The 25,747-nt window shown below is 43.3% G+C and overlaps 1 protein-coding gene across 1 annotated transcript in view; it reads right to left on the bottom strand.

The window, feature by feature from the left end:
• Positions 1-598: 598 nt before the first annotated feature.
• plcl1 (phospholipase C like 1) overlaps positions 599-25,747 on the bottom strand; it is a 74,873-nt gene continuing 49,724 nt past the window's right edge. Inside the window, exons 5-12 of the mRNA XM_084544754.1 lie at positions 24,617-25,008; positions 22,248-23,367; positions 21,598-21,774; positions 12,653-13,015; positions 9,753-9,956; positions 9,532-9,607; positions 7,795-7,904; positions 599-7,589 (exon numbers count right to left, since the gene is read on the bottom strand). Coding sequence (XP_084400880.1) covers positions 7,383-7,589; positions 7,795-7,904; positions 9,532-9,607; positions 9,753-9,956; positions 12,653-13,015; positions 21,598-21,774; positions 22,248-23,367; positions 24,617-25,008 — 2,649 coding nt within the window. The 3' untranslated portion in view covers positions 599-7,382. The remainder of the gene's footprint in view (positions 7,590-7,794; positions 7,905-9,531; positions 9,608-9,752; positions 9,957-12,652; positions 13,016-21,597; positions 21,775-22,247; positions 23,368-24,616; positions 25,009-25,747) is intronic.

The following is a 25,747-nucleotide window of genomic DNA, read 5'->3' as shown; positions in this document are numbered from 1 at the left end:
TGGACCAGGACGGCTTGTCATCATTGATGGACCAATGAATTCTGAATTCTACCAGTGAACTCTAAAAGAAAATGTCAGGACATCTGTCCATGAGCTGAATGTGAAGAGAAACTGGGTCATGCAGCAAGACAACGAGAACCAAGAACACAAGTGGTTCTAGAAAAGAACGGTTAAAGAAGAACAAGATGAATGTTTAGGAACGGCCAAGTCAAAGTCCTGACCTTAATCCAATAGAAATGTTGTGGAAGGACCTGAAGCAAGCAGTTGATGTGAGGAAACCCACCAACATCTCAGAACTGAAGTGGTTCTGTTCTGAGGAATGGGCTAAAATTCCTCCAAGCTGCTGTAGACCACTGATCAGCTGTGACCAAAAAACATTTAGTTACAAGGAGGTCACAGCAGATACTGGACAGAAGGAGGACATGATATGTAATATTGGCTCATTTTCCAGAATAAACACATATAAACAAGTATATTTTTTTGTTTTTCATTTGTTTGATTGGGTTCTCTTTGTCTACTTTTGTTTGAAAATGCCTCTTTTTTTTGCAGAAATGTAAAAGATTCTGCAGGATGAAAAAACTTATTAGTAGCTGTATACTGTCTGTTTGACTGTGTGATATTTAAACCAACATCTGCTGATAGATAGGTTTTTATTGAGAATAGTACAGCTGGAATTAAGATAAAGAAGAAAAGTCAGTCAGGAAAAGATAACTTTATTTAGTCTGGGATACATAATCTTGTTATATCTGATTACTTGTAAGATAGAAAACACAGTAGCTTTTCAAAATAAAAGCAAGGTCCATTTAATTAATTATATTTATTTATATATATATTTTTTTAAAACACACTTCAATAAATATTTTTTCTTCTTTTGGTCTTTTTTTTTGTCAGTTTTACAAAAACATACAGTGGACTGTAAAGAACAGCTGAGGGAACAACACTGGATTAAAGGTGAGCGGCGGCGCAGACACAGCAACACACAACCTAAAATACCTTCACACACCTCGGAGAGTTTTAACACCAGCTCGTCCACATCACTACAGCGAGTACGAACAGCTCTCCGTTACTCAGATGAATGTTATGCGCTAGGTAGCATCACACAGCGAAGAGCACAGACAGAGCTAGCTCTAAGTTAAGACAAGAGGGTAAGAGATGCGCTGCAGCACAATGATCAGCCCCAGACATGTTAGCTTCACTGTTCTGTCTCTGTGGGTCATGCTAGCTTTGTTCACCTGTAGAGGGAAGTAAGAAGTGTCTGTTGGGTCAAAAAGCTCCAAAAATAATTGTGTGTTCATGTAATGTGTGAATAATCTGTAAAATTTGGTCCCAGTGTCCAAATTTGAAGCAGCAAACTTGCTAAGCTAACCCTCACTAGCCGGGAAGCCTGACTAACTTTCCCGCCAAAAATAGCTAATGGGCGGGAAAGTTAATCTGGAGTCTCTCCGTTGGGAACTGATTCTGCTCCTGTAAAGATCTGCTGGACCAATCGGATCATTTGGGCGGGGCTTAATTGATGTGGTGATGGACAAAAGAGTAACAGTAGATCAATCTACTGGGAACGAAATCAGTTCCCAATGGATAAAGTCGAGCTAGCTTCACGGCTACATCCCTGAGGACGCCTATTTAGCATTTACTTCCAGTCACAGCTTTTCTCGTTTCCCCAGATCTCGCCAGATCTCTGACAGATGTTAGCATCACCAATAGAAACGCAGCAGACACAAGACTGAAGCTCCCACATCTGAGGCTACGGTCCATCCGTCGATCAGTGTGCAGCAGCGGGTCACAAATGAGATACAACACACTGAACATCATTGTAAAGCACTGTCGTGAGCGGCTGGAGTTCAACACTCGCTTTTTTTTTTGTTTTATAACATAAAATGAACATATCATCAGATCAAGAAGAGTCATGACGAAGCAGCGAAGAAGAGAGAGTTTGAGAGAAAGGAGGGTCGTATCTGTGTTTCTGCATGTTTGGTTCATTTAACAAAAACCTTTCTCCTGAACTCACCACGGTGAACGTCAGATTTATTCTATTAAAATGTTCTCGGGGTGAAATCAGCTGCTTCTAGGAGCTTTTAGATCCAGTCGGTCGTTTCATTCTTGTCAGGAATTTAAACCCAGACTACACATGTAAAAAGGATAAGGTCATGTTTGGTAGCTTCGTGCACAAACAGAAATTCCATCACAAAACTTAAGCTTCAACATCTGTTGTCTTTATAACATCAGCAAAGAAATAAACGTGACCAGGACATTCACTGAAACGAGAAGCTGACAATTTCTGAGAGATGACCGGAAAATATAGAAACACATTCAAGCTATCGACTTAAAAGGATTTGGTGTGTTGTGCTCCTGCAGGTTTACAGTAAATGTTTAGAAATAAATCAAGATATGGTCCTGTTATCGTCCACCTGAAGAAAAAAACACAGAGCTGCCGCTTTCTCAGTTATGACATTATTTCTGCAACAGATCTTCTCTGTAAGTACAGCAGGTACCTGATGAATTATTTGGAGAACGAGTTTTAACTGAAAAGGAAAAGACCTAATTACTGAAACACGACTCTGACACAGGTAAACCCGGCGACCTCCATGTGCGCCACATCTCCTCAGGTGAAGTGAATCCCATCGCATGTTCGCTCTTTGACCCAGTTGTGTTCCCCCCGGTGTCGGCGGGCGTGTACGCCGGAACACAGAAAGATAATACTGTGGTTTGTTTTACTGGAGCTGATGCATCTTTAATGCAGAGAGGTAAGCAGATCTCCTGTGATGATCTTATGAAAGCTCCTGCTTCAGTGAGTTTCAGGCCCCGTCTTAAACACATTCGATCGGATCACGAGTGTCCAGCTTTAAGTCACGCGTCGACACATCGTACCTGGCGTTAAAACACGTCTTAGTTTTGCACTCTGTATGGCTCGCTTTCTACTGCTGTTTCAGAACCATGAACATGTGCTGTTTATACTGTGTACGCCCCGACTTCAGGAGCTGATGCATATTTTTGAGACAAGCTGTGAAGTCGCCATCTTTACTCTCTTGGACTGTCATGGACACTCGCTGTACACCAATCATATTCCAGATAAAAAGGGTCAGTAACTGCTAGCGGTCTAGCTAACTACGTAGCTACATTCCTCCCATAGACTGGCTGTAGTCTGCTAGTCATAACATTAGCATTAACTTGCTAATTAAGCACAAAACACAAACTCAACGTGAGGAAGATACTGCTTATCTGAACATTTTTATAGCATTTAATTAACCAATAATTAATATTATTAGTTACTAACAGCGCCATCATGTGGTCAGTAGAATATTGTAGCAGCTGCTGTCTCTAATGGATCTCTACCTACCGCTGGTTCAGAACCATGAACAGCTGCTTGTTGACTTGGAGACATGATCCAGATGTTGGAACAAGATGGAAAGACTCTCACATGTTAAGATCTGATTTATTTTCGAGACAAAGCTCAGATTAGAACTGAACCCTGGAAGCTTCCATCCGCAGAGGAGCCAGATCACTGATGAAAAAGAAACATCTCTGGGTATAAAGGTTTAAAGAAAAGACAACGGTCAACTCTTTTCTGTGCATCATTCAAAATGGATGATCTGCTTAAATTAAACGACGTTAGACGAGCTGGATTTCTTTTAGCGTGGTCAGGATCCACACTAAAAGAAAGAAGACAACCTCCAGATGTGATCTGAGTGATTGGATCTTCAATTTGTCCTCAGTGCATCCTGGGTGGGTTCACACCTGACCTTAAAGCTGGCCACATCTGATCGGATCATTTAAGTCGGATGTTAATACCGGGTCTGAACAGGACCTGAACCAAGCAGGAAGTAGGACGCCGTGGCACCATGACATAAACACACAACCCAAAGCCTCCAGTGAGTCAGACTTTTATTAATAGACCAAAACAGCAGGTGTTGTCACTGCGTCTACTGCTCACAGCCAATTATGACGCTCTGCAGGTGTGCTCCCCCAAACACCAACCTACAGCTAATCCCACATCAACTACTCTTCTTCTTCTTCTTCTGTCCATCAACCTTTGCTCTCTCTCTCCATTTCTACTTTTAGACGCCTCCTCTCAGACAAAAACACTGAAATGTTATTAGGTCAACTTCCTCCTGTGGCAGTGACTCAGTGCATCAACTCTGTCACTCCCCACCTGGAGCCTCCGGAAGAGCAGCAGGAACAAGAATAATGACGACAAAGCAGGAGTGTGAAAGACATTATTACAGGACGATACAGTAGTCGCACTTCAGCAGAGAGACTGAATGAACCCAGTGTGTCTCTTCACTTCCTGTCTGCTCCGAAATGCCACCAGCTGTGGTGATTCAGTGGTGAGCTGTTCCACCCCTAACCTCGTCTCACTGTCTCCATCGACCTACATCCCTCAGAAAGGCAGAATAAACATTCATCTTGAGCCACAGCTTGTGTGCAAACAGCTGTTGGCTCAAAACAATGGATTGCTATCTACTGTTGTTTCAGAACCATGGACAGCACTGTATATACTGATAAAACATATTTTGGAACAAGGCGTAAAGTCACTTTCAGTCACAATCAGCGCACACATTATGTTTTTATTTATTTATTTACGAATCTTCGCCCTGACTGAATAAACTCAGTGTGTCCTTTACTTCCTGTTTGCTCTGAAATGCCACCAGCTGTGTTGTTCGAGCATTGAACCTCATCTCACTGTGGTCCACCGACCTACCTCCCTCAAAAAAGGCAGAAAAAACATTCATTCAGAGCCACCACTTGAGATCAGATTGCAGTTTTTCACTCTATATGAAAACAGCTGTTGCCTCAGAACAATGGATCCCTAATGACTGTTGTTTCAGAACCATGAACAGTGCTGTTTATACTGGTAATACATATTCTGGAACAAGCTCTTTCAGTCACTGAAAGAACACGTTATTTTTTTTGTTTGTTTGTTTATTATGGCCCTGATTGGATTAGCCCTGTGTGTTTTCTTTTCTTCCTGTCTGCTTCGAAATACCACCAGCTGGTGTGACTCCAGCATTTAGCCTCGTCCTGTTGTGCTCCACCGAACTGTCTTCCTCAAAAAGGCAGAATAAACACTCGTCTCAAGCCACCACTTAAAATACGATCTCAGTTTTGCGCCCTGACTGCAAGCAGCTGTTATCTCAAAACAATGGACTGCCATTGACTTCTGTTTCGGAACCATGGACAACACCGTTTATACTCATAACACATATTTAGGAACAAGCTGTAATGTCTCTTTCAGTGACTGAAAGTATTCACATAATCAGATTGCAGTTTTGCACTCTATATGTAAACAGCTGTTGCATCAAAACAATGGATTTCTAACTACTGCTGTTTCAGAACCATGAACAGTGCTGTTTATACTGGTAATACATATTTTGGAAACAAGCAATTTCAGTGACTGTAACTCGCTGGTATGTTGTTCCAGCATTTAACCTCGTCTCGCTGTGGACCACCGAACTGTCTTTCTCAAAAAGGCAGAATAAACATTCGTCTCGCGCGACCACCTGAGATCCAATCTCCGTTTTGCTCTAGACAACAGATTGCTGTCTACCGCTGTTTCAGAACCATGAACATCACCGTTTAAACTGTGTGCGCCATATTGTGAGCATCGTGACGTGGAGGAACGCATTATATTTTTGAACAAGTCCCTCTCAATCACCAAGAGCACCCATTGGTTATCATTCATTGATGAATCTCTGGCCTGACTGAATAAACCCATCTCGTTACTTGTTTATGAGTGTGGCGTTCCAGCGTTTAGCCTCGTCCCGCTGTGGTCCACAGGCCTGCCTCTCTCACAAAAGGCAGAATAAACATTCAAAATGTCTGCCAGCCAGAAGCCGCTCGTTAGCTCGCTTTGTTCACACGCTCAGCCTCAGTTGATGGAGGTTTGAATAAAGTTGTTCCAATCGGACGTTGGCCCGAGAGAACTGTGCCGTCAGACGAGGTATTTCATCTCATCGCGTTAGCTTGGCATCACGTCTTGGTTAAAACACAGCATCACTAGTACAGAAGCGGGGTTAAAAGGTGTTTTCCTGCTTTTAAGAAGAACCACACGTTTACACTCACAGGCTAACAGGTAAACACAACTCTGATCATTAGCACCTGCCACACACCAGTTATTTTAACACACGTTTGTAATTCTACCTTCAATCACTGACGTCGACAGCCTCTTGTGACTATTATATTATTATTATTATTGTTATTATTATTGCTACATCAATACAGTGTACGTCCTGCACGCTAACACCCATGTACAGACTGGAGGCTACATGATTCCACACATGTACAGTAATCACCACACAGCCTCTCCAGTTACATCGCCTCGTGTTTCAGCGATAACAACAACCACTTGTGTGCGTTTGTTCCTGCGCTAATCCTCAAACAGAGCAGAGACCGAAGTGATCGATAAATCAGACAAATGCTTCGACAGAGTCCAAACTCCCAGACCTCCTTAATAACTTCAGATAGCGTCTGTTGTTTAATCTGAAACTCAATTTGTTCGAGAGCCTTGGAGAAATTCAAAACTATTTTTTCAGTTTGAACAAAAGCATTTAAAAAAACAAAAAACAAACTAAAAGTGATTTTTTTAATTGGTTAACTGTCCAGCTGTGGGGGTTCTCACACCTTTTCCATCATTTTGCAGCACTGTAAACACACAATCAGGTGATCTCGTTACCGAGCAGAAACAATGAGGCAGCTCCACATTCATCCCTCCGCTGCCTTTTGAAACGAAACACCAGCGTGGCCGTGAACACCATCGCCGCTACGGCACCATTGTTACAAACCTTTAAGGCAGGGGTGTCAAACATACGGCCTGCAGGCCAAAACCGGCCCCTGGAGGGTCCAATCTGGCCCTGCAATTTATCAATAAAAGTAACTGCTATTCCTAATCTGTCCACTAGGAGGTGCACTGTTTTATTCAGAAAAGATATAATGCAACACCCAGAACTAAAGAGCAATGTGCAGAAATTGCACTTATTTATTAAGAAATTTCAAGTTGTTCATAAAATGTTTTGTAAAAGGAGAGTTTCTTTTCTTTGGAGCGTGACCCCTGAACTAAAATGAGTCTGACACCCCTGCTTTAAGCTTCAATGTGTCCTGACTTCCTCTCTACTAAAAAAACAAAAAAGTTGAATCACAGATAAATTAAGTCGGTTTCTTTCTTTGTTCTTCCTCTGCAGACATTCATGAAAAGCCTCTGCCGGTTCTCAGTATAAGGCTTCAACAGATAAAAACTCCACACACTCACTGCACTGGATAAAGGGATGAACTCTACGTCTACTCTGGAGCTTTTTACACCCAGACCTTCACTTCATTCACTCTGCTCGCTCCCTTTTCATCTTTGGCAGCGCGCTGGACCGCAGGATGGCGGTCGGTGACGGTTGGAGTCAGATGCGTCCGTTGCCGTGTGTGCTGCTGCGTCGGCCGGACGGCGGGTGGGAGGAGTAGTGCAGCTCGGCCGTGGAGAAGGTGGAGGATGAGGAGTTGGAGGAAGAGGAGGAGGAGGTGAGTCCACAGGCTTCACAGGCCAGAGCCAGCTGCCGCAGGGCGTCCAGGGAATCCATCTTGGCTCCTCGTAACAGATCGCTCTGCCCCTGTGGCACAAAGAGAGACGCATGAATCAGACTGAGCTTGTGAACAGATCATTTAGGACGGATGAACCTTTGTGACGGATGCTTCAGTTTGTTCAGATGTTAGTGTTTCGCAGAAGTGGATGAAAATGTAAAACAGCAGCGTTTCATTGCACCGATGAGGAATTACAACAGATGGATGAGGAGAACGTCTCTGGTTCCCAGGTACCTTGAGGACAGTGATGTTCCAGGTGAAACTCTCCACCGCTTTGTTCAGCTTGCGTCCTTTCAGTCCCTCCTTCTCACTGAGCCGAGAAAGATCCTCATGGAAATCCATTCCTGCGGAAACAAACAGGAGCTTTTACTCAAACGCGTCCTGACGGGTGTGTTGTCACCTACAGGACTGACATATTAGTGCAAAAAGCAAAGTGCAGTCCCTCATGACATTTACATCGGCAGCAAAAAAAGGTCAGGAGTTATCTAAGGGCGGAAAGAGAGGATCTAAAAATACATCAGCCTCCTTTTCAGAGTGAATGCTGCTCAGCTCAAAGAAGATGTCAGAATGGCAGATTTATTGTAAACACTTCAAGCTGAGGTGCTGTCCTTTAAAATTACTTTGAATAAGAGCGTCTGGTTTTTCTAACTGAGAAACATTTTCATTCTACAGGAGTTTTTTAAAATCCTGAGATTCTGAACGTAGGGACGTAGACGTGAACAAACTGGTTCAGCATCTTTCTGTAAACATCTGTCTACGTTGGAACGTTAACTAATGTTAGCCTAGAGGGCTAGCATGTTTACTGTTGCTAGGCAACACCGGCGACTGCCTCTGCGTCCTAGTAGACAGGCTCTTCATCCAGACTATAAAGATGTTTGATGTTTACTGAATTTAAAGCAAACCGGGGAAGAGCTACAATTAGCTCGGAGGCTAAGAAGCTAGGAGAAGCCACTATTAGTTGGGAGGCTAGGACGCCAGTAAAGCTCCTATTGGCTTTGAAGCTAGCAAGCTAAGAAGAGCTACTATTGGCTAGGAAGCTAGGAAAAGAGGAAAAGCTACTGTTAGCTGAGAGGCTAGGAAGAGCTTCTATTAGCTTGGAAGCTAGGAAGAGCTACTATTGGCTAGGAAGCTAGGAAATGAGGAAAAGCTACTGTTAGCTGAGAGGCTAGGAAGAGCTTCTATTAGCTTGGAAGCTAGGAAATGAGGAAAAGCTACTGTTAGCTGAGAGGCTAGGAAGAGCTTCTATTAGCTTGGAAGCTAGGAAGAGCTACTATTGGCTAGGAAGCTAGGAAACGAGGAAAAGCTACTGTTAGCTGAGAGGCTAGGAAGAGCTTCTATTAGCTTGGAAGCTAGGACGAGCTACTATTGGCTAGAAAGCTAGGAAATGAGGAAAAGCTACTGTTAGCTGAGAGGATAGGAAGAGCTTCTATTAGCTTGGAAGCTAAGAAGAGATACTATTGGCTAGGAAGCTAGGAAACGATGAAAAGCTACTGTTAGCTGAGAGGCTGGGAAGAGCTTCTATTAGCTTGGAAGCTAAGAAGAGATACTATTGGCTAGGCAGCTAGGAAACGAGGAAAACCTACTGTTAGCTGAGACGCTAGGAAAAGCTTCTATTAGCTTGGAAGCTAGGAAGAGCTACTACTGGCTAGGAAGCTACGAAACGAGGAAAAGCTACTGTTAGCTGAGAGGCTAGGAAGCTAGTAAGAGCTACAAAACGTTGTACTAGGCTGATCTCCCAAGAAGAACTTAAGTGTCATTTATACTGAAGGTAATTTTACAATATATTTAAATCTGGACAGATCTCCATGAAACATTTATGATAATAAACTAAGGACAATTAAGACAGAAGGAGTAATGAAGTGCAGTATGTGATATATAAAACACAAGTCTGTCTGTTGAACATAAACAACAATAAACAACAGGTCATCCAGTATGTGAACATAAAACCAGGTCATCCCTCCATCACTCTACCTTCTCTCTGGACCTGGTCGATCCTCTCCTGAACGCCGTCTGCGTTCTCAATCAGCTGTTTCTGGGCGGCAATCATCTGAACAGAGAGGCAGACAGACAGTCAGGTGTGTAGAAGAGATTATGGAGGAACCATTAGCACCAGACCTCTACACCAGATCCTGGTTGTCAGAGTACGACTGATCTAAATGAAGAACCTTCCTCCATCTCCTCGTTTCACTCACCGTGTCGTAGGCGGCGAGCAGCTTCCGGGTCGACTCCGCCAGGCTGACCAGCGGCTCCAGACACGGGTAGCCATCCTTCAGCAGCATGGTGGCCCCCATGGCGCCCTCGGGGCTCTGCAGCCTCGGGGCCAGGCTCTGGATGCACTGCTTCAGCTTGGCCACAGCGGGGAGCCCACACTGCTCCTTGAAACTGGCCGTGGTGCTCTGGAAACACAAGCACAAGACTTAAAGCTGGGAAAAGGCAAAAAAAATAAATAAACGGGTGCAGGCGCTCTTCTCCTGTTGTGAATGAAATCAATATGGCAGCCATCGCCGCTTTTTAATCCAGTGAAATCAGCCTTAGCTTAAGCGCATTTGGCTAAAAGGGGCAGAGAACATGGGACAAATCTGCAGCAGTGGAGTGTTTTGTTTTTTTGAGAGAATGAAAAAAAAAAACGGTGTGGTTTCCAAATGAACTGTATTTACCACCTGGACCACAGATTATCACCTGTACACGTGTCAGAGAGCAGGAGAGGCCGAATGAAAACCGACTGTGACAGATGAGGCCACATCTGGAGATGGAGGGACAACGAGATTAAAACCTGTCTGACAGACTGACGCATGAGAGGATTAGAGGATTTTTTTTTAACGTGAACACGGGGATTTCTCAGGTGTATACGCTCACTGGCCACTTCATTAGGTACAGTAGTGAAACCAGTCCTGCTCTAAATCTAGTCTCCATGAAGGTTCTGGTGTTCAGCTTTAGTTTCTAATAACTCAGAGACGTTATATTTTCATTCTGTAGTACTATTGAACTGACAGGTGTTCCTAATGTTTTGGCATTTTAATCTAAATAACAGAAACTCTTCAGTGTTTAGTTCAGTCCAGTTTAACAGCACCACAGACTCCATCCTGCACAATGATCATCCAGGTGAATCACCACCTTCCTGACTCTGCTTCTACATCAACTCAACATTAGAGCAGTCAATAGGTGTACCTAATGAAGTGGCCAGTGAGTGCGTGTCCAGCGTGGGAAGCATGAAGACAGACTAGACGGATGCAGAGAGGCCGTCGGCTACAGCAGCAGGTGTAATTACATCCTGGCGTGACAGCGTGGAGAGCTGTTCCTGTGCGTGAAGTGTACCTAATGAAGTGGCACCGCAAGCTGCAATAGCTTTAGCCGGTGAAATCAGAACTGGAAACACTTCTGAACACGTCGGCTCTAACATTGGCCCATTTTCCTGATTAAACAAATACATCAAAGTATAATATTTCAGTTTCATTCGTTTTATTGGGTTTTCTTTTTCTACTTCCAGGACGTGTGTGGAATCATTTTTATGCAGAAATGTAGAAGAATCTGAAGAACTTTAAGCAGCACCGGAAATAGATTATATTTAACACCATATATATGTATGTATATGTATGTATATATATGTATGTATAAGAACAGATGCGAGGATTCTTTCCACGTTGCCCACTCCTCCATGTTAGCATGCAGTGATAAGCCGGTGTGTGCAGGTTCTATTTTTGCTGGTATTTATAGAAGCTGTATAATCCTCCTCCACTCTTCTCACTGACTCTTCTTTTGTCACTGCCTCCTCCTCCTCCTCTTCCTCCCCATCCTCCTCCTCCTCCTCCTCTCGCTCTTATTCACCCAACAGAGGAGCCTCAGGTCTGATTTCAGCACCGTTCACGTAAGCTGCTCCAACTCCGACCCCATTTCACAAAGCTAACTGACCTCTGGAGCAGGAGTGTCCAGTATACGGCCCCCGGGACAAAAACCGGGCCCCCAGAGGTTACAATCTGGGCCCGCCGGATGAATTTACAAAGTGTGACAATGACCTAGAAGACAGTAACTGCAATTTTCAATAAGAGCAACTGCTGTTCCTAATTTGTCCACTAGAGGTCGCACAGTTTCAGTCAGAGTCCTGAAACTAAACTGTAGGTGGCAGTGATGAGCTGAAACTGAACTTATTTTCCTTAAGAAATTTCAGCGTGTTTATCAGTTTAATCGCATCAACGTAGACGATGATGAAAAATATTCATCATGACCAGGGGACTAGAATGTTAATATCATATGATAAGACGTTATTTAAATACTTGATCTCTTCATTCAGGCTGACTGTCTTTCTAAATGTGCATCCTTGACATGTGATTGGATAAGGGTCGTTAGCCTATCTGATCTCTGTTAGCGTTAGCTACCAAAACTAGCTAGCTGCTAAAAGCCCTGTTGCTACCAATGAGTTGGAAGAATCCGACATTTGACCGTGATGTAGCCTCCATCACAGTCAGTAAACTAACTATGAAGCTAAGTCTCATCTAAGAACTATACTAGTTACATGAAGTTATTGCCTTCTGACTTTTTACTGACACATGTTTAAACAGTGGACAGTAGAGCGGCTAATGGATTAGCGTTTAGCATTTAGCTACAACTAAATAAATGTAGTTCCTGGAATGAATCCATCCAAATATAAAAGTAATACAGTAAACCATTCAAGCTGCAAGCCTGACATTTATTTATAGTTTAAGGTTTTAAATGTTATTTATCTTTTAAATGTGTTCACCCTTAATGGTTTCACCTCATTATGTTTGTACTTGACCACAACAGTAGTTATGAGTCCTGTCCTCTCAGGATATATGTGTTCAGACGTCGTAGTGGCTAAGTTTCAGAAAATACGACGTATAAAATTAATGTTGTTAGTTGCAGTTTGACTAAAACTATGAAAGATAAAAATACTCCATTAAATGTAGATACTTTCTTTGCACTAAAACAAAGGGAATCATGTGGAGTTGTGGTTATTTGAAGGTTGTTATGTTATTATGTTACTGGTCCGGGCCCCTTGAGATCAAATTGGTCTGTGGCCCCTGAACTAAAATGACCCCCCAGCTCTGGAGGAGGTTCAGGTACATTATCTTCTCACCTGAGCTTCCTCCCGCAGGTCCGTGGCCTCTTTGAGCGGCGCCGTCGCCACTTTGAAGGCCTCGTCCACCGCCTTGATGCCGGTGTGCCTCAGGGTGACGTACTCCCTCCCACGTCTCCCCACCCTCCTCACCGACAGGCCTCGCCGCTGCGCCTTCCCGCCGCCCCGCCGGTTGGTGACTGCCACGTGGACGAACAGGCTGGTGTGGGGCAAGGGGTCTCCCGCCAGGCCCAGCAGGGGCACGTTGCGGTAGCCGGGCTGAAGGCACTCGAAGGCCACGCTGTACTGGCCGATGAAGTCGTCCCCGATGTAGTCGTCGTCCAGGACCACGAAGCGTAGCAAGGCCAGCTCCGGCATGTTCACCTGGAGACAGGAAGTGGACGAGAACGGACATGTATGAATGTATGTTGTGATTATTTTTGGTTTTAAGGTCAAACTAAAGTAGTTGTCGTTCAGCATTAGTTTCAAATAACAGAGAGATGTTGATTCAGCTTCTCATTGTGGAGGCCAACGAATGAACTAACACGTGTTCCTATTATTTGACACTTTAATTAAATTTCTAAATAACAGAAACTCTTCTCAACTTTAACTCAATCCAGTCTAAAAGCACCACAGACTCCATCCTCCACAATGATCATCCAGTTAAATCACCACCTTCCTGACTCTGTTTCTACATCAACTCAACATCAGAGCAGTCATGAAGTGTACCTAATGAAGTGGCGAGTGAGTGTATGTCCAGCTTGGGAAGCATGGAGATATATAAAATCATTTTCATCAACAACTCAACACCTTTCAGATCACATCAGTCTGCAGTACAGAGAAAAGCGTGAAGCTTCTTTACTTCACCGGCAAAACGAGTGTCGACATGTTTGATTCCTATCGCTCCTGAACGCAACACTTCTTCCTGAGCCAACTCGTTTACGCCTCAGAGTCTGAACGATAAGATGTACTTCATGGAACGTCGACATGATCCCAACACCCACCTCCAGTCCTTAAAGGGGAACTACTGACTCACCCATATAACTTTTGTGTAATCTGTAGTCGCTCAGGCGATATTTAGCTCTGCGTATGTCCATATAGTGGGAGTGAATGGGGCACCAAAACACAGCCTCTGAATAACGCATTATCTGCTGCGAAACTCGTTCATTTCACCAATATTTCGTTATGATATACTAGTGCTATTCCCCGTCGAGTCTGGAGTTACCTGTTATCATCATCCGGTGTCTGTAGATTGACCTACAGACACCGGTAGCAAATTACAGGTAAACAAGCCGACTGTTGCGGATTAGTAGGTCAATCTACAGACCCCAGATGACGATAACAGGTAACTCCAGACTCAACAGGGAATAGCACTAGTATATCATAACAAAATATTGGTGAAATTAACAGGTTTTGCGGCAGATAATGCGTTATTTAGAGGCTGCGTTTCGGTGCCCCAGTCACTCCCACTATATGGATCCCGAACGACTCCAAATGACACCAAAGTTATATGGGTGAGTAAACGATCGTATTTTATGCCAGAAATAAGGTCCAGGTTTGTAAAAAACAGTAGTTCCCCTTTAAGCGTGACTCGGAGAGCTGCTGAGGCGAAGCATTAATGCTAATTGCTGTACATGGCATGAGGAGACGAGATATTACACTTCACATCACACCTTCAGAGGTTTTTACCTTCCCCTCGGCTAGAAAACCACTCACGCCTACATAAACAAATCAGCCTGCACATATTCATCCTGTAAGCAGCGTAAACTCATTTCATGATATTAGGTTATGAGATAATGTCTCTCTTTCAAGGCCTGAACACATTTTATTGTGAGGACATTCGTTGACTGTTACCTGCTCCTATTTATCAAAAGGATAGTTAAAAAAAAACTGCAAACTGTTTAAATGAAACATGTGGTTCATGGTTTATTGAAATTAAGTTTAAGATGAATTCAGGTGTTCCAATCCCTTCCATGTCCACAGGTGTACAAATCCAGCACCTGGTCATTCAGACTACTTCTACAAACATTAGTGAAAGAATGGGTCGCTCTCAGGAGCTCAGTGAATTCCAGCGTGGTACTGTGATAGGATGACACCTGAGCAACAAGTCCAGTCGTGAAACTTCCTCACTCCTAAATATTCCACAGTCAACTGTCATGGAATGGGTTTCCATGGCCAAGCAGCTGCATCCAAGCCATACATCACCAAGTACAATGCAAAGCGTTGGATGCAGTGGTGTAAAGCAGCCACCACTGGACTCTAGAGCAGTGGAGACGTGCTCTCTGGAGGGACGAATCACGCTTCTCCATCTGGTAATCTGATGGATGAATCTGGGTTTGGTGGTTGCCAGGAGAACGGTCCTTATCTGATTGCATTGAGTCAAGTGTGAAGTTTGGTGGAGGGGGAGTTATGGTGTGGGGGTGTTCTTCAGGAGCTGGGCTTGGCCCCTTAGTTCCAGTGAAAGGAACTCTGAATGCTTCAGCATAACAAGAGATTCTGGACTATTCCATGCTCCCAACTTGGTGGGAACAGTTTGGGGACGGCCCCTTCCTGTTCCAACATGACAAGGTCCATAAAGACATGGATGAGAGAGTTTGGTGAGGAAGAACTTGACTGGCCTGCACAGAGTCCTGACCTCAACCTGATAGAACACCTTTAGGATGAATTAGAGTGAAGACTGAGAGCCAGGCCTTCTGGTCCAACATCAGTGTCTGACCTCACTAATGAGCTTCTGGAAGAACGGTCAAACATTCCCATGAACACACTCCTAAACCTTGAGGAAAGCCTTCAGAGAAGAGTTGAAACTGTTCTAGCTGTAAATGGTGGACCAACGTCATATTAAACCCTATGGATTAAGAATGGGACGTCACTTAAATTCATGTGTGTTTTGACAACATAGAGTATGTTTGTTCTCAGATAACGTCTATGACTACTGTTACTCTTCTGTCCATCGCCACATTAAGCCCCACCCACAAGCAATCTGATTGGCCCAGAAGATCTTGGCAGGGGCAGAATCAGTTCCCAACGGAGAGACTCCAGCTCCCAGGCTAATGTTACTGACTCTTCCATCTAACTCTCTTGTAGCTTGGATGTCATATTTCAGGGTGTAATAATCTCCATATTTGTTCTAACTCTGGTGTAAAGGTGATGAAATAGAAGCTTTTCTTTCCTTCGCTGAGGACAGAATCAGGATTAAGCCGAAGCATTTAGGTGAAAGTAAAGACACTGGGGAATAGAAGGAGAGACTGAATGTGTCTCCAGTCTCCTGAGCTGAGACTGAGGATGAGTTTCATGCATGGACAAGCCAGACCGACAGCTCCAGCCCACGTTAAGACTCCAGTCCTGTTCGCTCTAGTCTCGGTTTCTCAATGTTTTCCCGCAACAAGCAGAACAGCTCTGTGACGGTTAATTCAATCAGCTTCAAACCGTCATCTCAGAATCAATCTCTGTTCTTAGTTCATCCTCTCGTCTCCAGTCCGGTCTGACGGATGACACCGTCTTTTCTTTTCTTTTCTCTTCAAATGCAGATAACAGAGAATAAGTCGACTCAGAGAAAGGGTGAATATCTTCTGATCTGGGATAAAATAATGTCTAAAATGAACCAACAACAAGAAGCAGCAGCAGCAGCAGCAGATGACACAGAGACACTTTAAAATGTTTTATCATCTGACATTTAAAAAGGACAAACCGCTGATTTAACAGGAAATTTAAACAGGAGCTTCTCTGCAACGTCTCCCTGAGGACAGAACTGGACTCTGATAGATCTGCTACTATTTATTTTCATACTCCATTACATATTTAATAACTTATAGATCTTACAGATTATATATAAATATATTATATATCATATACAGTATTTATATAATCTTATATAGTTTCATATATATACTCACAAACTGTCTTTACCTGATTTATTGTACACGTTATTATACTTTTTATATTATCACATATCTTTACATCCATATTTGCTGCAGTAGTTATATATATTCTAGTATATTGCATATCTGTATATATCTTGTATACGTATACACTTGTTTATTATTTATATATCCTTTGTATGTTTTTCATATATATTTGTTTATATACTTTGAATATATTTATAAATATTTTGTATATATTTTATATATATTTTGTGCATATTTATTTTTTTACTTTGTATTTTTTAAATATACATATTTAGTTTATTTTTTATATATACCTTGTATATTTTTCATATATATATTTGTTTACATACTTTGAATATATTTATAAATATTTTGTATATTTATATATATATTTGTATTTTTATATATTCTTTGTATACATTTATAACTATATTTTGCATATTTATTTTTTATTCAAATATATATATTTTTTTTTTTTTTTTTTATGCTACCTCACAATATTCAATTTTTATGTTTTACACCCTTCATTCCTTCCGTTCTGTCAAAATCACTGCAGCAGAACATTGAGCCATATTCCATCCATTTTCATTCTTTGGTAAACCCCCGACTCGTACATTACCCACAATCCAACTGGACCACAGTTATTTTAGTAGCAGCTAATGTCGCCTGCAGCCTCTGGTCTGCAGCAGAGATGAGCATCAGGCCTCAGACGTCTGGTAAAGATCATCCCTCTAAAGTTCTCAGAGCTTAAGCCGGCGGATGTTCATCCAATTAATTCAAGTTTCTGGTTTCTGAACAATATAAAAATAACATTTTGTTGGATTAACGGCAGCAGCTGAAGACAAAGAAGATAAAATGGTAAAATGGTTTGGTCCAATGAGGAACAGACCACTGATTTGATCTGTTCAAAGATATTTTAGCTTCTAAACTATTTGGCTTAACCTGGCTTCAGAGATTTCTGGTATTTCCACATTATTTTCCTTCTAGTTTTACATCTTTCATGTGACTTTTCTTTCTTTTTAAATCAAAGCTTTCCATCCTGATGGTGCTCTCAGCGTTGGAGCTTCTGTTCTGGATCAAGATTGATTTGAAAGGACAGTTTTTTGTAAAGATTAAAACAAAGCGTTTCATGACAAGTAAGACATGGTCCTCACTAAAACGGTCACGTTTGAATCAGTCGAGCCGCAAATATTTAACGGAAGCATCTTTTTACTTGTTGGCACGGTAAAACACGAGAGAGGAACCACGACGTGAGTCTGTTCATTAATCATTTTAAGCGATGCTGCTCTTCTCGTGTTATTCTTTTTAATCATAGAACAATGTTCAGTTAAAGTGGTCGAACGACTACATGAAAACACATGGAGGTGACCATTTGGTTTTAATAAAGAAAAACATTTATAAATACCTCCTCGACTGTAATGGAATATTAAACTAAAACCGAGGTCATAATAATAAATAATAATAAGCATCTAAGAGGCCACAGACCTGCGAGAGGATGCTCTTAAATTAAATTTGCTGCACACATTTCTAAAAGCAGAACTCATTAAGAAGTAAAACAAATCTGAAACAGTTCCGAAGCTCATAAATAAGCAGCCAGTCATCAGATATGAAGTTTAAACACTTTGTCAGAGTGTAAACAGCTGAGGCGGTCGGCTCCATCCGTCTCAGGACATTCAGGGTGGACCGTGTCCATGTGTCAGAGCCTGGAGGACGAATGATTAAGACGTACGAGAGCAACACTTCAAGAGGCTGATACACACACTTAACCGAACAGCATGACCTCCACGGTGGCTGTTTGTTCGGCAGATTGTGTGAGTTCGCAGTTGTGTATTATTCCTCATGCGTTTCCTTTTTATTTGTCTGTTTCATGGCGTGCCGCCATCCAGCTCCCCGCTTGGCCTTGGGTTTCAAAGCTGACGCTAATGAGACGAGCGGAGCCAGAGACTCGGTCCTCGCCAACCCTGACTATTCTTTTTATTAATCACGTGCAGTGAGACACTCGAACGGGTTTGTTTTGTTCTCTGACAAACACAAATTAATCCTCAGCAAAGAACTACTGGAAACGAAGGCCGACTGTGACGTATCCTGGACAAAAGTGTAACACCTGAACGCACCACAAAGACTAAAGTAAACGACCTGCTGGTACATACGGTCTACACCTGACAAGAAAGCAGGTGGCAGTAGTCTGGATTCATCACTCAGAGGGGAGAACAGGAAGAGCTACTACTAACTGGGAGGGTATGAAGCTAGGACAGGCTACTGTTAGCTGAGAGGACAGGAAGAACTACTATTAGCTGGGAGACTAGGAAGCTAGTTAGAGCTACTATTAGCCGGGAGGGTATGAAGCTAGGAAGAGCTACTAGTAGGTGGGAGGGTATGACGCTAGGAGAGGCTACTGTTAGCTAAAAGGCTAGGAAGCTAGAAGGAGCTACTATTAGCTGAGAGGACAGGAAGAGCTACTATTAGCTGGGAGGGTATAAAGCTAGGAGAGGCTACTGTTAGCTGAGAGGATAGGAAAAATTACTATTAGCTGGGAGACTAGGAAGCTAGGAAGAGCTACTATTAGCCGGGAGGGTATGAAGCTAGGACAGGCTACTATTAGGTGGGAGGGTATGACACTAGGAGAGGCTACTGTTAGCTAAAAGGCTAGGAAGTTAGGAAGAGCTACTATTAGCTGGGAGACTAGGAAGCTAGGAAGAGCTACTATTAGCCAGGAGGGTATGAAGCTAGGAAGAGCTACTAGTAGGTGGGAGGGTATGACGCCAGGAGAGGCTACTGTTAGCTAAAAGGCTAGGAAGCTAGAAGGAGCTATTATTAGCTGAGAGGACAGGAAGAGCTACTACTAGCTGGGAAGATATAAAATTAGGAGAGGCTACTGTTAGCTTAGAGGATAGGAAAAACTACAATTAGCCGGGAGACTAGGAAGCTAGGAAAAGCTACTACTAGCTGGGCGGCTAATGAGCTAGGAAAAGCTACTATTAGCTAAGGGGCTAGGATGATTACTATTAAAATACTGCATTTCAAATAGGAAGTTTTACCAAATGATACTGTTAAACAAAAGTTTAGATTTACTGATTGTAATTAGGAACAATGTTTTTACTTTATTCTGTCATTAATTAACAAACAAAGTATGATTTAACTTCAGTGACTTGTGAATACACTGGAACGCAGCGCTGACATGCTGGCTATTAACATCTGCTCTTGACTCTCTCCTTGAAAACAACTGAGCTTTTTTAGTAAACATTGCAACACGTCAACGAGTCGTTGCAGCCCCAGTCAACATGGCACCACATATAAGCGTGTGATTGCTGGAACTTGCCGCTGTATAAAATAGACGCAAATCTAGATCTCAGATGGATTTATGATTTACAGCTACACCTGTGACACACATTCTTTTTGGTCTGTGTTAGAAAATAAAATGATCCATTCAAATCTCACTTCATGTCTCTCTCCTGCCAAAACAGCCGGAGCAATTACCGTCTGTTGATTACAGGTATTGCTCCGCTCCCTTCCCAGGCTTTGTGGAGGTACATTAAGTCTGCAGGGAGCTACCCACACCCTCTCCCACACAATGTGACCACAGAGAACACGCAACGGTTGCGACAGCTTGTCATTAAAGCTCAGACGCTCTGGTACAGCACTCTGTCAGGGAGCGGGGGAAAAAAGCGCAATCAGCAAGTCATCAAATCTCATCCCACATTATGAATCCACGGCGTATATTCTGTCTGGAGCCTCTCATTTAAATCTTGACGGCCTTGACCCTTTCAATTAAACACTCTGAGCTTGATTTTCATGCAGGTGCAGAGCAGACAGAGAAGCAGACGTAAACCACTTCAGAAAACACAAAAGCCTCTTTTATGTTGTTGACATTTTCCTCTTTTCTCTTTCCTATAAATGTTTAATCGGGTACACTTTGTAAATGAAGAGGAAAAAGACGGACTAATCATCACAGAACTGGAACCTGTGGGCTCTAACTTGGTTTAAAAACAACAAACGAACCGTCTTCTGCAGGAAATCAAAGTGATATTTTGCCGTCTGCAAACAGGATTATTATAAGGAGCTGTCATGCAGTTATGTAAATGGATTTATCAAGCTATTGATTTTCTCAGTATTTTATGTATGGGCATTACACTGCACACGTAACCCAAATATAACTAAATGAACCAAACCTTATTTGACCTATTTTACCGCAAGCATTTTTTTGAGCTCCACACACAGCATCATACACTTCTGAACAGATGGACTCTAATTTGGCCTTGGAATCAACTTGTAATCCCAGAGATGCACTTCACTGATATGTAATATTTGTGTATATTCTGTTTTCTTTGTCTACTTTCATTACTTTTGTGAAAATCCGCTGATGTTTTGAAACCCCCTAGAGACATCAAAAGATGCCCAGACAACCTCAAAATGGTGTTTTTCAACATGAAGTAGAAGCATCTCTACTCCTACACCTAAGGCTGATCAAAGCCTTAGTATCTCAACATCTCTAAGAGGAAATTCTAGGTGGCCATTTGTGACTATAGGTCATTTATGGAGTCCCTCAGGGCTCAGTCCTTGGTCCCTTACCAATCTCTATAAAAGTTAGTTTTTATGCAGATGCACACATTAATTTCTTGTATGACGAATTACAAATCTGTCTTTCTTTAAACATTCTTCAGTAAAAATGCTACATAATTTGGTCTCCTGTCCAGGTTGTACCCCTCCTCTCGCCCAATGACAGCTGGGATAGGCTCCAGCCCCCCTGCGACCATCCAGAGGACAAGTGGTTACAGAAAATGAATATGATGAATTTGGTCCAGACTCTTTAAATAAGAGCATTTTACAAACAGTTAGGCCCAATATCCTCATCAAAACCCAGCCTGAGATCTTCCAGGCAATGATCTGTTAGTAATGCCTGGGTTGACAATAAAAAACAGACGGGACCAAGTCTTTGAATTCCGGAAGGGACATTTTTGAATTTCCGCACATCTTAGTAAAGGTATCAAAGGCTCCCAGGTAACACTCCTGAACTTGACTACATTTCTCCAATAGATCCAGTAAATAAACAAACCAGCCAGTCAGAAAAGAAACACGTCTTACTTGAAACTCGAAGGTCTCATCAAACAGTGGGTTGTCCTGGTTCTGAGCGGCGGTTCGCGTCCGCTGCTCGGCACAGTCGGCCGGTACGCCATGCAACTCCAGAACCACATAGGGGTCGATGACCTCCCCCTTAGCCCCGGACCCCTGAGGCTTGGGCAGGTTATGGGCACTGATAACCTGGAACAGAAGAACACAAAGCAGCTCATGTTATATTCACAACTGTGGTTTACGACACTGTCTACCAGGTTATGGTATGTCCATGAGAGAAGCTGAAATAATGGCATCGGGACTTGTAGAGTTTGTTGAAGATGTTTCATTAAATCTTCAGTTCTAAAAGATTGGTGGGGAGTTGGGGTTTCAGTAGAAAAGGTAATCTAATGAGAGTACCATTTAATGTTTCTACAGTCATTGGGGTATTAGGGAATGAATGAGGGACCAGTGAATGATCCACTCATTGGAAGAGGGAGCTTGAGGAAGCTTCTTGCATCTTATAGAACCCTTATAAGTCCAATCACCCTTGTTCCATCTGTTTTTTTGGAAATACTCAGGTTTAATTTGCATTAATCAAATCTTCAGCTCATTCTGGACACAAAGGACCTCCGGTTTTTCAAATTTCAACTTCAGATTTGAGGGTGTGAAGAAGACCGAACCTTAATTCGTAGAGTTTGCGGTGGGACTCCCGGCACGCAGCCTTGAGTGTGGGCACTAAAATACGACACCTCATCCCTCATCACCGACGGTCGGAGGACGTAACCACACCCTCCGTTCTGAGAGAATCGACCTCGGTGAAGGTCCAGCATGGCGCCAGGCGTCTGCTGGTTCAAGGCCACGAGCTGGACCCCTCCTTTCCAGTAACCTTGAGGGTTTGGGTTGCTGGAGTCCAGACGCACCGAGCTGGGCCGTACCCTGGTAAGGGTGCGTTTGGTGAACATAACAAGGTCCTCTGGGCTTTCACTGGTCAGCCGCCCGGCCTCTCCTTCACCCAGGGAGCACAGAGTCCAGTAAGGCAGCTCAGGAGCCATCGGCGTTCCGGGGGAGGAGGGACTGTTGGGGGGCGAATGCTGCTGATTCTGCTTGTAAGTGGCTCTCTGGGTGTAGAAGTTGCGGCTGCCGGTCCGAGCAATGGCCACCAGGTCTGACAGCTCTTTATGGAGGCGGAGCTTTCTTGGTTGAGACGGTGGAGGCACCACCAACACCACGCCCAGCTCCTCTTCACCAGGGATGGTCATCCTCCTTCCTGCCAGAGGCCCACCTCCTCCTATCTCCTCATCCTCCTCCGACACCTCCCCATCAGACCCTTCCTGCTCAGGAAGGAGCTTCTTCCCAACTAAAAGGATGCGCCCCTTCAGCTGCTCAGGCGAGGGTAAGGTCGTGGCTCGCCCTCCTAGGCTGACTGGCAGCGCCTCCGGAGTGTAAAGCCGGGATCCAAACACCTTCTTCAGGTGTTGTGCCATGGTGCGTTGTTGTCCCGGAGAGCAGCGCTGGCACAGGTACACCAAGAGCGGGTACTGGGAGGTCAGGAAGGCGTATTTATTGACCACCTCCAGAGCCGAGCGGATAGTGACCGGGGCATGGTGGTGATGGTGTTGATGATGGTGGTGTCTCGGGACGTCTGGCCCATAGTCGACCCCAAGCAGAGGCTCCCCCTCTGGGCCGTCGGTCACTCCCAGCTCCAGACATCGGCAGCCGGACTGCAAAGCCTTGATTAGGCCACCAAGGTCCGCTCTGCCGTGGACCTGGTCATCCAGCAGGTAAGACCGGTACGAGGTGCTGAGGAAAACAAATAAATAAATAAATAATAAACCAAAACACATCATGACCTGCTTCTAGTGTTGATAACATTTAATGACACCAGGGAATATATTAGCTAGACAAGAGGGAAATATACATCAATTAAAGAAACCAAAAAGAAAATGTTAACCCTGTCCACTTCAAGTCAGGTCAACACATAAACTCACAAATCATGTAATGTAAAACTGGAACAATATGTTCAATATACGTTGGCTTTTAGTGACGGCTTGTGAGGTGCAGTGAGTAAACAGAACCATCTGGCAGACGAGTGGACGGCCAACCATAAAAAAAATGTTGTGTAGCAATGCGGCTAAAATTAGCGCTTACAGTCATGTATATAAAATAAACATCCCATATTATGAGCGGACATCTGATCCTCATGTACCTCAACAACAACACAAATAAGCAATGAATTTGCTTTTTCAATCATTTATTAAACAAAAATATCAATCGACGTGATCGCCATCCTCGGCATCACAACTAATTTTAACTTCTCGAGCAGAAATAACTCGTCCACCAGCTCTCTGACATCAGCAGGTATTTTTCCCCCTGGATCCTGATTGTAATTTTAGGGATTTAAAAATGTGGTAAATAGTTTTTTTGGCTTCCAGATAAATAATAACCCCTGTAGCACCATTTACTGTCGAGTTATGAACTGAGCAGCTGAGATGTTGAATACAAGGAACATTTAGAACAGATTTTTTTTTAAAATTGCGATTAATTTGTGTTAACTATGGAAATCATGCGATTAGTATTTTGATGTGACATAGCCGTGCAGCTTTATGTGTCTAAAAACCTACAGTCAGACGTCAAATCAAGATCCAATCAGATCACTTCTGTGTTCACTGGATTTAAAATAAGTTTAAAACAATAGTAGAAGAAACTGTACAGGTCCAACTCAACCTCTGGTCAGATTCTGATCCCTAATCAGCAGCTGCTACCCTGCAGAGGGCATTAATACAACCTGGAGTGTCAAAACTGTCTTTTTTTTTTTTTGTCCCCAGCTTCAAAGTCCTCGCAGATGCAGGTTAATTAATATTTCATCACGATTAAATATTTTAACATGAGATAGCGGGCCAGTTTTATGTGTCTAACGCCTGAAGCCAAATGTCGAAACAAATAGAATCTAGCCAAAAATATCTGATAATTTCTGTCTGCTCTGGATTTAAAATTTAGTTTGAACTATGGAAATCATTCAGTCAGTCATGATATGACCTGTTCAGCTCACCTGATGTAGTAATGGGACAGAGGCATGTTCATGTCCTGACAAACCCCCAGCTGCTCCGGGTCGAGCAGCTGGCACTCGGGGGACTGCAGGTAGCGGGCGAATCCGTCCATACCCAGCAGTCCTCTCTCTTTCCCCTCGGCCGAGGGCTCGTAGCGCTTCAGGAGCTCCCAGCAGCCCTCGGTCGTAGCCAGGGACAAACCCTGCTCCGTCTCCAGGAAGAGGCGGAGGTCCTGAGGGTCCAGACACTCCCGGTCCTTGGACAGCTGCACCAGTAGGAAGTAGACGTCCGGCCGGGTGCAGAGCTCGCAGTAGGCCTCGTGGAACTCCTCACGGGTCACGTGGGAGGTCAGCTTCTCCTTGCTTCGCTGGATCTCCTTAAAACGTAGTCGCACCTGTGGAAAGAGAAAAGAGAAACTAGATGAAACAGAGGCAACTGGTATCAAGAGAGAGAGGCGCTGAGTTAATTAGTCGTCAAATTTGATTAAGCTTTAGTTATCTTGTTTCAGTGAGGACATTAATTAATAATATAACACAGTGGAGCCATCACTTCTCCCTCCTCTGTCGTCATCTCTTTCTTTTATCTTCGATGCTCTGCTTGTATTTCCACTGATCTTCCTTTTCTGATGTCGCCTCGGTAAAAATATGTCCTCACAGGTTTCCTTCCCACCTGTCTGAGCCGGTTTATTTTTCTGTACAGGATTATTCCGTCAGACGAGGTGATATAGGAGGCGACCTGAGTGTGGCTGAACACCTGAGAGGCAACAAACCTCTTCTCCAGTTGAAAAGCAGCTAAAGACGACAGGTGCAATATTTGAAGCTTGTTGATGTGAAGTAGCTGGGCAGCTTTATGAGCTTAAAACCTAAAGCCAGACGTCAAATAAAGCAGCATCTAGTAGAAATATCACTTCTGTGTTTACTGGATTTAAAATAGTTTAAAACAATAGTATAAGAATCTGACAGTTAAAGTACAACACTTTTGATAATTACTCTTTCCAGAGATTCTGGTTCATAATCAGCAGCTTATTCAACAGTCAACTACATTCTTGCATCAAGGTGACTGTTTGTCTGCTGGCTTCTTCAAAAGTTTCTTTTGCTGAAAATCTAAAATAAAACATCTCCACGTGAGAGCAA

The sequence above is a fragment of the Chelon labrosus genome (genome assembly GCF_963514085.1).
Source record: "Chelon labrosus genome assembly, chromosome: 5".
In the NCBI taxonomy this organism is placed as follows: domain Eukaryota; kingdom Metazoa; phylum Chordata; class Actinopteri; order Mugiliformes; family Mugilidae; genus Chelon; species Chelon labrosus.
The sequence above is the reverse complement of the archived record's forward strand: the minus strand, read 5'-3'. Positions and strand labels throughout refer to the sequence as shown.